This window comes from Stegodyphus dumicola, chromosome 7 (genome assembly GCF_044657685.1).
Source record: "Stegodyphus dumicola isolate Sdum_Otavi_A_Nest chromosome 7, ASM4465768v1".
Classification (NCBI taxonomy): Eukaryota; Metazoa; Arthropoda; class Arachnida; order Araneae; family Eresidae; genus Stegodyphus; species Stegodyphus dumicola.
The window spans coordinates 96,630,680-96,643,221 of NC_140774.1; the positions used below are offsets into that span (position 1 = coordinate 96,630,680).

Below are 12,542 nucleotides of genomic sequence, written 5' to 3' on the forward strand. Positions count from 1 at the left end.
AAAGAAACATTTCAATTATGAAGGTGATGATGAACCTATTGAAGACCCGATAAATGCATACAAGATATTGTTTTTTAATGTTGTTTTAGATAAAGTTACAGAATCACTAAAAGATCGTTTTGAACAATTAAAAAATCATAACGAATTATTTGGGTTTCTGGGAAAATTTCAAAATATGGGAAAAGAAGTACTTCAAAAACATACAGCTAAATTAGAAAGTTCTCTAACAGATTCTAAGTTAACAGAAAATGATGTACCAAAGGTGAAATAAGCTGATATAGACAGAAAAATGTTAGGTGAAGCTCTAAAATCTATTTTTCCTTCAGAATTTTTTGAAAAATCTGTTTAAAATTTTCAAATTTTTATCAGATAATGATAGAGCAATGGCCTTTTCAAATTTTTATTGCTTTACAAATATTCTTAACAATTCCAATAAATGTTGCTTCTGTAGAAAGATCATTTTCCAGGCTGAAATTAATAAAAAAAACTATGAGATCGACACTGAATCAGGATAGATTAAATAGTTTAGCAATTATGTCGATTGAAAGTGAAGACGCAAGGAAATTAGATTTTCAAACATTTTTAGAAGAATTTACAGAACAAAAACTTGGAAATATGTAAATTCATGTATTCATATTTGGTGATGTAAATTTATATTCAATAACTGTTTTTGTATTTTGAACACTTTTATTTTTTAATTTATGTAGAAGTTACCTGTCTGATCATCCACGACATTTGATATACGAGGGTTGGAACTTTAATAGTGGCAACTATTTATTTACAAGGAATACAAAAGTGATTCATGTCACCATGTTTTACAGTCCTTCAATATAGTCGCCAGCATTGTGTACAACCCGTTTCCAACGATGTGGAAGTTGCAGAATACCTGTAGCAGTGCCTGTTTTGTTGATAGTTTGAATGGACCGGTCTACTGGCGCAAGAATCTCAGGAACAGTTTGGAAGCAAGTGCCACGAAGTCGTTCCTTCATCTTAGGAATTAAGTCATAGTCACAAGGGCTTAGATCTGGGGAGTATGGTGGATGGTAAAGCACTTCCCAGCCCCATCGCTTGAGCAAATCAGTCACAGCTTGTGCTGCATGTGACCGAGCATTGTCATGCAAAATGAGAGGAGCGTTCTGCAGAAAGTGTCGCCGTTTTTTTCTCAAAGCTGGTCGGATTTTGTGCTGCAAAAATGAGCAATAAGACTGCGCAGTGAAGGGTCTGCTGTGGGGGAACGGTATGCGTTAGGATGACAACATCACAGTCGTATATGAGAATCACCATAACATTCACATTGCTGGGGTTCTGACGAAATTTCAAACGTCGTGGTGACCCGTGATGACGCCATTCGTTTGATTGACGTTTCAGTTCTGGCTGGTACGATCGGGCCCAAGTCTCATCCAGCGTAATGATACGGCATAAAAAAGCATCTCCTTCGTGCTCATAGCACTCCAGGTGGGTTCAGGCAGCATCGTATCGTAGCCATTTCTGCATTTCCGTCAATTGATGTGGAACCCATCGTGAAGAAATTTTTCTCATGGACAGGCATTCCTTCAGAATGTGCAGCACAGTCGTATGCGCTAATCCTGTTTGTCCGGCCAGCTGATGAATCGTTTGGCGACGATCACTGTCCATTAGTGCGGCAACAGCTTGCACGTCTGCATCGCTGACACTCGGACGACCTGGCCGCAGCATGTCTGCAACGTTTTGGCGTCCTTCATTGAATGCTTTCACCCATCTTGATACGGTTCTGTAAGGCAATGCAGATGCCCCGCAAGCCTCTTGAAGCCCTTGATGACACTGTCGTGCTGTACGACCTCTGGCACATTCAATTTTTATCCAACATCGTTGCTCTTGTTTTGGAAACATCCTGACAACACTTACTTTAGACCGCAAGCTAATACAAGGATTCATTCTTCGTGTCACTCTGCATGCGTGTGACGTAGGCAGGACGAGTCTTTTTGCTGAGAGATAAGGTAGGTATATAGTTGACGTGTGGTATACGCGATATTCTTTGGTTTAGTTGTGTAGCGTTTTTTCAGCTGTGTTGCCATTATTAAAGTTCCAACCCTCGTATTTATATATATACTGAATTTGAATTTTATTTCAATATTTAATATATAGAGAGGGCTCCGAAAAAAAAATATCCAATCAGACCCCGCATCTATTCGATCTGGCCCTGGCCACATACTGTAGTATCCAAATGGATTGTACTCCTGATACTTCCCATAAGGAAAAACTTTCAATCATTATTAGGTATATACATTTTGAAGAGAAAAGATTGACTATAAATGATTCATTTATAGGGTTTATTGAAGTAGCTGATGTGACTGAAAAGTATTACCAAAAATTCTTTTGAAAAGATTAAGTGAGCTTGATTTAGATTTTATTAATTGTAGAAAGTAAATATAAAGGTGTACAATCTAGAATAATGTAAAATTTTTGGTGCACAAAACTGGAAGTTAACTTTTGGTCCCACTGGGCAAAAGGACATTGAAGTTGGTGTACCAACTGGACTTAATTCACTATTCTACAAAGAGTTTCAAATAATTCCCATGCAATTGATGTGCCTTGCCTATCACACTTTTTTAATTTATTAATTTCTGATACTGCTTCTCGCAGTATATATTGTAAAATTTTTTAGGGGGAATATTGCAAAATTTATATTGCTTATTTTCTGCATTTAAAAAAATATGAGAAATTCTACAAAAGCATTTAAACATTACTCTTAAACCATTATACAACACTTGTTGGGAAGCCAAAATTGATTCTGTTAAAGCAGTGCATACACAATTTGAACATATTTGTAATGCCCCAAAAGCATTTATTGATGTAAATAACGATAATACAGCAGTACCTGAAGCTAAAAGTCTATCGGATTTAATACAAGAAATGCCATTTATTTCATGTTTAATAGTATGTTTTGCAACACTGTCTATAATTAGCACTATCAACTATTTCAAGCAAAAACAATTATTCTTGACTCGGCTTTAAATTTAGTCAATAAAATGAAAACTGAACTCCAAAATTTAAGAGAAATAATTAACATATTTTAGAGAAAACTCAGGAATTTATATGCTATTTTTTTAAACTGTACCGTATTTGACGGCATATAAGACACACTTTTTTTCCTAAATTTGGTCTCAAAAAAGTTACCTGTGTCTTATACGTGAAGGTAATTGCATTCAATAATTGTTCATTTGGCTTTTACGAAACGTGAGAACTAAAAGAAACCATGCTATTGAAACGTTTTTTCCTTGTGTGTGGCCGTCTAAATAAGGGTGCATCTTATATGCCGTCAAATACGGTAATACTGTTATTGTAAAAATAGAAGATAGATTTAAAAGTATACCAAATATTATTTCTGATTTCAAATTAATCACTGATATAAAGACTTTAGAAAAACATGAAGGAGAAAAATGTTATAAAACTTCAAAGATGTACATGAAAACCTAATCCAGGAACTTTGTTTGCTACGAGATTTGATTTTGAATGAAACGGATGTAAATAATGCCCAAATCATATTGCAGTATACACTGAATAGTAATTATGACTTATTCCTAAATGTATTAACTGTGTTAATTTTTTTTTACATTGCCAGTTACTGTAGAAAATGCTGAGCACTTTTTCAGCAAATTAAAATTAATAAAGAATAAAGTTTGTTCAAGCATGTGCGCAGAACGCTTAAATGCATTTGCTGTATTAAGCATTAAAAAAGAAATTGCAAAAAAATTTAATTTTTTTGAAATAATTAATATATTAGCAAAAACAAAATCACGCATAAAATAAACATGCATTAGTAATATATGTTCATGTTTGTAATTTTTATTTTACTTTACAAAAAATTTAGGGCTCTAAATGGTTTCTTGAACCCATGCTCCTTTATAAAAAAAAGGCCAGCTATGCATACAAACTCTATTTTTAATTGCAAACAATTCGGCAACAAAATCTTTGGTGCACAAAACTGTAAGTTCACCAAAAATTGTGCACTGGGCAAAACTGAAGTTGGTGCACCAAGCAGCCTTAATGAGCTTTATACAGTCTATAAGCAGAGTCTTTATACAGTTTATGGTCTAAAAATAAAATTTATTATAATATCTGAGTGTTATATTTTCTCTAAAATTAGAGTTAAGAGAAATAATGAGTCTGAATTTCATAAATACAGAAAAACTGGAATTGAAAGTGTAAAAAATCTTGAATCTCTGCTATATCTGGACCATAATCAACCCTCTACAACTATAAGATTTCATGTTATTCTTTTATTTAAAATTTTTAATATTAGTAATAAGCATAATAATTATTTTTGGTTGATACATAATTAGTATGCATACTATTCATGTTGCACACAAAGGACAAATTTACAAAATTTATTTATACAATATACTAATATAGATTAATTTTCCCTTCATGAATATTGCAATTTTTAATTTTTTTTTCAAAATGGTTTCATGTATATAAATACAAACATAATACATGTAACACACAAAATATACATGGTTAATCAACTGTTTTTATTACTGATAATGCTTCTGGTCAACAGAAGTTTAATAGACATGGCTTAAGAAAACTAAAATCATATATGTATTTTTTAAATGTCAAAAGTATTGGTGTTTCAAATTCTGCATACTTCATGGTCAATAGTGTTGTTTATGTTGGCATTTGAATCAGATCTCTTGGTTAGGGATTTAATGATATTTATGACAGAACTCAGCAACTATTTGGCGAATTTTCATATGTACTGATGCACAGTTTGATGATTCTACATGAAAAATTCAATCAACCCTAAATAATCCACTGAATATTTTAATTTAAATAAGATATGAAAAGTTTTGGATTATGATACAAAAGAACAGCAGCTATATTCAAAATTCATTATTTAAATTATAGAGTGAAAAAAAAATTTTACACCAACAGCTATTACTTTAGGATTTGCACTAGCTTATTTTCATTTGAGCACTTTTTTGCTCACAGAATGTATCTTTTGGAAGGTTATTAAATACAAATAAACATTTTATTCCTGCTTTTAGAAATTTTGTCAACAATCTATCTGCAAACAGCACAAGCATCTGTATTCACGTAAACAGATGCTTTGAATTATAATTTTGAAAATAAACAGCATTGCATCTTTTCTCTATTTGAGTTATTCATATGATCATTGTTAAACCTGGAGGGGGAAAAAAGTTATATTAATGCTTACTTTTGCAATACTGGATATATTAATCCAATTCCCAGAATTCATATTAAAATCTCCAGCTTCTATTTTCTTTAAAATCCTACCAATATCATCTTTTGGCCCAGTGGCAAATGGAGTGTACCTATAATATAATAGAAACAATTTTAATTTTCATGAAACAATTACAGGAATTAACAGTATCAATTTTCTGAATAAGTACGAAATTTACGCATTTTAAAATCCACTCACAGAAAGCATAATAGGCAAAATAACAGTTAAAAAATAATACTCTAAAGAATTTATGTGGGAATCAATCACCTTCCGATGCTGAATTAGAGTACCAGATGATGTCATCAGCATCGCCCAGCGCAGTAAGAATCATCCCAGACAGCAAGAGACAGTCGACAGACGTAGTCGAGAACGGAAGGAGAACGTGAGCAGACGGCTCACTCGTCTTCAAGAGTTTATGGAGCTGATTCCTCATTTTAATTCTCACCTTCAGCTGTGATGACTTTAGATGATCATACTATTTAAAACTAGCTGGAATTACTATATCCTATCAACGCCGGAGGAACTTTGTGTAAAGGACTGTCTGTGCATCATTATGTTAATCCTGCATACCGTTAACTTCATCTTTACTTAAATTTACTTTTTCTTATTTTTATTTCTTTCTATTAAATAAACCAATTTAAAAATATCTGTGCTCTCATGCTCTGAGTTTAAGGAGAATTCTACAAAAACATTTGGCGACCAATCTACCAGCCTCGAACGAAAGTGTGCGAGTAGTAGAACTGTGCTTTGAACTAACTGAGTGGACTATTCTTACAAGTTATTCGATTTATTGGATTACTCGTATAAAAAATGGATTACTCTTATTGATGACGATCATCTGTCGGGTGAGTACAAAACTTTCTTTCCAATATGAAGTTAGTAGAAATTCCAGAATTGGAAGCAGCTTTAAAGAATAGTACAAGTTCTGAAATCAAAAGTTTGCATAAGCTTATTTTTAATACTGACGGAGATCGAAATAACCGGAAAAGATTACGTGAATTTTCTGGCTTTATATTTAAACCAGATTCTGAAGAATTTAATAAGAAAATAGATGCAGTGCAGAATAGTTTTACTTTGAATGAGTTAATTAAAGTTTGCAATGTATTGTGCATAAATTCAGAAGGTTTAAAAACAGAAGTAGTAACCCGAATTGTCTCTTTCCTATGTGATTTATCTGTATTATTTGAAAATATTTTGCATGAAGAAAATAGTGATATTGAAGATGAAACTATTAATAAAATTTCTGAAGTAATGCTTGATGATAATCGAAGAGACAATCCTGGTTTTAACAAGTCTCAAGTAAATAACAGTATGCAACTTCCAATTCAAGATCATTTTAAACCTCATCTTAGTTTTTCTGATATTGAAAGTATTGTTAATCCTTTTTCTGGTAATGCATATGAAAATGTTGATAAATGGATTATGAATTTGAAGATGTTATAAATTCTTTAAAATTGAGTGATTTGCATAAATTAGTTTTTGCTAAAAGATCATTAAAAGGTAAAGCAAAACTATTTATTCAGAGTGAACCTAAAGTTAATGACTGGTGTAAGTTAAAAAAGCTTTTGAAATCTGAATATGGTAAAGCTTTTAATTCTGCCGAGTTGCATGAAATGTTATGTAAGCGTAAATTAATGCCTAATGAATCTTTAGATGAGTATTTTTTGAAAATGAAAGAAATGTGTTCGCGAGGTAACATTGAAGATGCTTCATTAATTAAATATGTTATTGATGGTATTCCCGATTCTGTAGTGAGGAGCTATACTATATGGTTGCGAAACAATAACTGAATTTAAACAAAGACTTAAAATTTATGATAAAATGAGATCGGACAATGATAAGTTTAAAAATCCAAAACCGAAAGTAGACACTCAAGTTAAAGATAGAAGTAAGCTTGCGTCATCAAACCGAAATCAATCTAACGTTAATAAGGTCAAATGTTTTAATTGCCAGGAATTTGGGCATTATTCAAAGCATTGTGTAAACAAATCGAAGGGTATAAAATGTAAGAAGTTTGGGCATTATTCAGTGAACTGTCCAGAGCAGACCCCCGAGAAACAAGCAGCTTTAATTCAACAAATTTTTGACAAGGATAGAATTATGAAGACTGTAGAAATAAATAATCATTTAGTTGATAGTTTAGTTGACAGCGGTTCAGATGTAACGATATGCAGCGTAGAGTTACACAAGCACATTGGTTCTCCTAATTTAAAATGTAGCGATATCACGTTAAACGGAATTGAATCAAAGCAAACGTACTCCATCGGCGTTTTCATTTCTGATATTTCAATTGATAGTTTTTCACTTCATATGAAAATTTATGTTGTTAAGTCCTTATGTAATCAAACTGTATTAGGTTTGGATGTATTGAATCGGTTTAACTTCTCTTTTACCGAGAATGGCCTTCAAATAATTTCTCATCGGAATAAAAGTAATGTAAACTTGATAACTGCCGAGTCATATTGAAATTCTAACGTTCGTTGCGTTATGGGAAATTTGAATATTGCTGTTTCATTGAAGAATGTTTATGATCTTTCTCAATCGTCTGACGTCTCTGTTAATGTAAACAAAAGTCCCGAAAGCAGAAGTAGCTCGACGTTTAATTACCTTTCACATCTGGTGAATGCTATTTCTGTCAACGAGATTGATTTATCGCACATTTCAAATGCAGAACATAAAGAAAGACTGTGTAATTTAATTAATTCGTACCAGCCTCAGAAAAATAGACAATCTGACTTCAAGATGCAAATAAATTTATGCGATGAAATTCCTGTCTGTCAAAATAGAAGATACATGTCTTTCGCGGAGCAAAAAATTGTTGACGATCAAATTAAAGAATGGCTGAAAGAAAAAATAATAAAACCTAGCAGCTCTAACTATGCGGCCCCTATTGTCTTGTGTAACAAGCATGATAATTCGAAACGTTTATGTGTAGACTATCGGAAATTAAATAAGAAGATTATTAAAGACAAATTTCCACTGCCTTTAATTCCGGAAGTACTTGATCGCTTAGAACAGTCAAAAGTCTTCATGACACTAGATTTGAAAAATGGCTTTTTTCATGTAGACATAGACGAAAATTGCACCAAATATACCACATTTGTAACACATAATGGTATCTACGAATTTCTTAAAGCTTCTTTTGGTTTATGTATTAGTCCAAATGTTTTTCAAAGGTATATTTCGTGACTTGTTAAATGAAGGTGTACTAATTATTTATATGGATAATATAGTCACACCGGCTAATGATGAAGTTGAATGTTTAGATAAATTAGAAAGAGTACTCAAAACTGCTTCGGAGTATGGATTACATATAAATTTCAAATCGTGCCAATTCTTAAAACGTAAAATTGAATTTTGGGACATGTAATCGAAAACGGAACTATTCAACCATCACCTTCCAAAACTGTTGCTGTTCGAAACTTTCCAAAACCGCGTAACTGTAAACAACTTCAAAGCTTTTCAGGACTAACGGGATATTTCCGTAAATTCATTCCTCAGTATGCTAAAATAGCTAAACCTGTTAGTGACTTACTTAGAAAAGGTATTGGTTTTAAGTTCGATTCCGAACAACAGGAAGCTTTTTGCAGATTAAAAGAAATTCTTTCTCAAGCACCTGTTCTACACATATTTAGGCAACGATATCCATTAGAACTTCATACTGATGCTAGTAGTCAAGGCTTTGGTGCGATATTACTCCAATTCTCTGATGATGGTAATTATCACCCAATCCAGTATATGAGTAAGAAGACTTCGCCGCAGCAAGAGGAAATCTGTAGTTACGAATTAGAAGCCCTTGCAGTAATAGAAGCTCTGAAGAAATTTCGAAACTATTTGTTAGGAACTAAATTCAAAATTGTAACTGATTGTAGTGCTTTTCAGAAAACTTTAGATAAGAAAGATCTAACTCCTAAAATTGCGAGATGGGCAACGTTTATTGAAGAATTCGATTACGAAATTGTACACTGCTCAAAAAAAAAAAAAAAAAAAAAAAAAAAAAAAAAAAAAAAAAAAAAAGGGACAGTGCTATATCTCCCGTTCTACTGGGCCGATTGACAAAATTCAAATTGCGTTTTTCATGTCTCGAAAGCGCGACTTAGGATATATATTAGATTTATATATAGCACTATTCTAACATAGGTATTTTTACACAAAATCGGACTTTTTCTGAAATAACATACCACTTTTTTTCCAAATTTCGATTCTACGTCTCAAATTATGCCAGAATACCAAGTTTTGTAAAAATCGTATGAGTAGTTTTTAAAATATTAGCTCCTCAATGTTAATTGAATTTGGCAAATATTTATTAATATCTCTTTTTTTATTAAACTTTTTTGATTTTTTCTCTCACATTTCGAAATTTAGGTTCATTCCAAATAAAATTTATCCTTTTTTTGTGTTTTATTTTTTAAATTTCTATTTTTAAATATTTTTTATAAATTTTTCAAAAAAAATTTTGAATTATAACCTATAAAATTTTTACCATCATCTTAAAGTAGGTGTATTTTTAAGCATATCTGCAAAAAATTTTCCATTCATTCCTTGGAAAATTCAAAATTTTCCAAGATATACACGAATTTACATATTTTCGAGTTTTGAAATTTGGCATCTTTTTTTTTTTTTGAGCAATAATAATGCCAAATGTGGTCTATGGATTTTTGTTACAGTGAATTGCCACAGCTATTTTTAACCTTAAATTTCAAGTAAGATTTTACGGAGAATTAATTATATGACATTTTTCCCCCTCAATGAAGCGTAATAAATATTTATTAATACTATATGAAAAGCTATTTTTTTTAATTATAGATGATATTATTCAAATTTTTAACTATTTTTTTTAAATTTCTCTCTATCTTCCTTTTTTTAAAAAAATAAGAGTAAATTTTTATCTTCAGCGTTTTATCGTCTGCTACTTTACTTCGTTTAAATCGAATTGTCTAAAACTGAGAATTTTTGTTTTATATTTATTTGAATTTTATGACATTAACTGCATAATTTATTTCTAAACAAACTGCTGCTTTTGAAGTGGCTGAAAGAGCGGCTGATACTATCATCCACATTTTTAAAGCACAGTATATTTTTATAGAAACATAATATTTAGAATAATCATATTTATAAAAGTCAAATTATGATATAAACATACAGCACTCTAGAGACTGAATTAATGGAAGTTCAATGGTTATGTAGAAATGATCTGCAGCTACTTAATGGCTGGATAAGTCAGCAGATTCTGTGGACAAGTAAGAATAATTCTATAAACGACACCAACATTCTGGATTCAATAAACAACGAGGATACGATGTTTACTAAATGAATTAAGAAGTTTTAAAACAAAAAATCAACTCATTTTAATCCTAAAATGTATTTTTGTGCGTAGCGTATTTTCATTATATCCTTAAAATTCTAATTTAGAATGTAATTGTCAAGAACTGAATCCTAATCATCAGTAATACAATAAGTAATTATTACGGTTATTAATAAATCCTTCTTATAAAGTAATTGCAAATATTTCAAAAAACTTTCTGTCTGAATGCAAATATTTTTCTATGTAAATATTTTAAATTTTATATTAATCAAGACTGCACACGATATTATTTATTTGCACTTCAATTCTTACCGTCAGTTCCAGTAGAAGTTACAAATCAATTATATTTAATTAAGGATTGGATTGGATTACTTAATTATGGCAAAGCACACGAGGGCTATCTGCCTAAAGGGAGGGATGCCTTCGTGGAGGACTTTCTAAGGTAAACTGGCTCGTATACAAGTTATACATGGGGAAAACCACGAAAACGCCGATGCGGCCAGCCTGTTCGCGAGATTCGAACCTCGGACCGAACTACCAATGATCAGCGTCTTTGCCGCTCGGCCGCTGGTGGGCTATTTAATTAAGGAATGACCATCTAAGTTTAGAAACAGCGTACCGTAACAGCAATTCAATTATTGGTGCCGTAACTTTCATGTTACTCCCGATTGGCAAGCTACATGATTTTTAATGAGTATTCGGGTTTTGCTAGTAACTTCCCTTGGAAATCGCGCTTAAACTAGGTTAGTTGTTTATTTGAACATAGAAAGAACATGGGAGCTATTTAATTAAGATGCTTTCATAGAGAACCTTTGTACAGAGAACCTAGAAAACTACGAAAACCAACTATGCAGCCTGGGTTAGACTTCGCAACAAACAATTAGTATTTAACAATCTTCAAATGCTAGGCAACTGGTGAGGCTCCAATTAAATCTCCAATTTAATATTTTATTTATAAACATTTAAAATATTGTATTCTTAGACAATAAAGCAGAATTTAAATTTTGTTAACTTGTTAGTAAACTACCAAGCCGTAGTGCAAATGAATATTCAATTTCTTTTACAATAATTGTATTCATTTAATATTCTTGGAATATGAGCTAAAGAAGGAACGTTCTCGGAAGATTAAAGAAGTGTTTAAATCCAGTGATATTACGTTTGTCTTACAAGCTTAGGATCAAAACGATTCTGCAATTGCCCGAGAAGTTGACTTGTAAATGGCTGTGGATTAAGCAAATGACTTTTAATCTTACGTTTTCAGTCAGAAAACGTATTCCAAATGTCTTGTATTGCATGACAATGCATCTTTTCATTATTCAATAACCAATCGAAGAACCGCTTGTGCTCCGAAAATAAGTATGTGTACTTAATTGTCCTGCATGTTCTTTAAATTTGCCTTCTTATGATTTTTTCCTCCCCAAAACTAAAGGCCTCTCAAAGGAAAGATTTTGACATTGAAGAGACAAAAGGAGTATGATATCTACTTTTAGAGGCATGTCAAAAACAGATCTCTACAAGCCTTCTCTTCCATTACATGTTGTGCATTCAGACAAATAGTTGCATCAGCGTAAATTCTATAATCTATTTTTTGTTACACTCTTATTACTTTATTAACATACAGTGAATATATACTAAACCTTTTACTTCAGCTTCAGTAATTCGGAAATTTTTACAGAATTGTTGTCGGAACTAGGACTTAGAAGATAAGTCAAATTGAATATTTCGATAATTCAATAAATTCATGGTCGAAGTTTCAATATTTTATTTTCGGAGGGAGGGGAAATTTTTTCAGTTTTGGTCTAATATCCTAAGTATATTTGCTTCGATTCTTTATTTTTACCATAAAAGCGAAAATCTTACGCATGGTATACATAAAACGCATAGCTTCAAATTAAAATTTAATAATATACAGGGTGGTTATAATTAAAATTTCACTTTAAAACGGTCATAAAAGGAAAACTACTGGATATTATCAAACTTTGTAACCATGTAAAGGATGTCATGGGAATTTAT

General features: G+C 31.7%; 1 protein-coding gene across 1 annotated transcript in view; it reads right to left on the minus strand.

Moving 5' to 3' along the window:
- LOC118201720 (ribosomal protein S6 kinase 2 alpha-like) overlaps positions 1-12,542 on the minus strand; it is a 151,731-nt gene that overhangs the window by 43,375 nt on the left and 95,814 nt on the right. Inside the window, exon 17 of the mRNA XM_085820615.1 lies at positions 5,198-5,315. Coding sequence (XP_085676741.1) covers positions 5,198-5,315 — 118 coding nt within the window. The remainder of the gene's footprint in view (positions 1-5,197; positions 5,316-12,542) is intronic.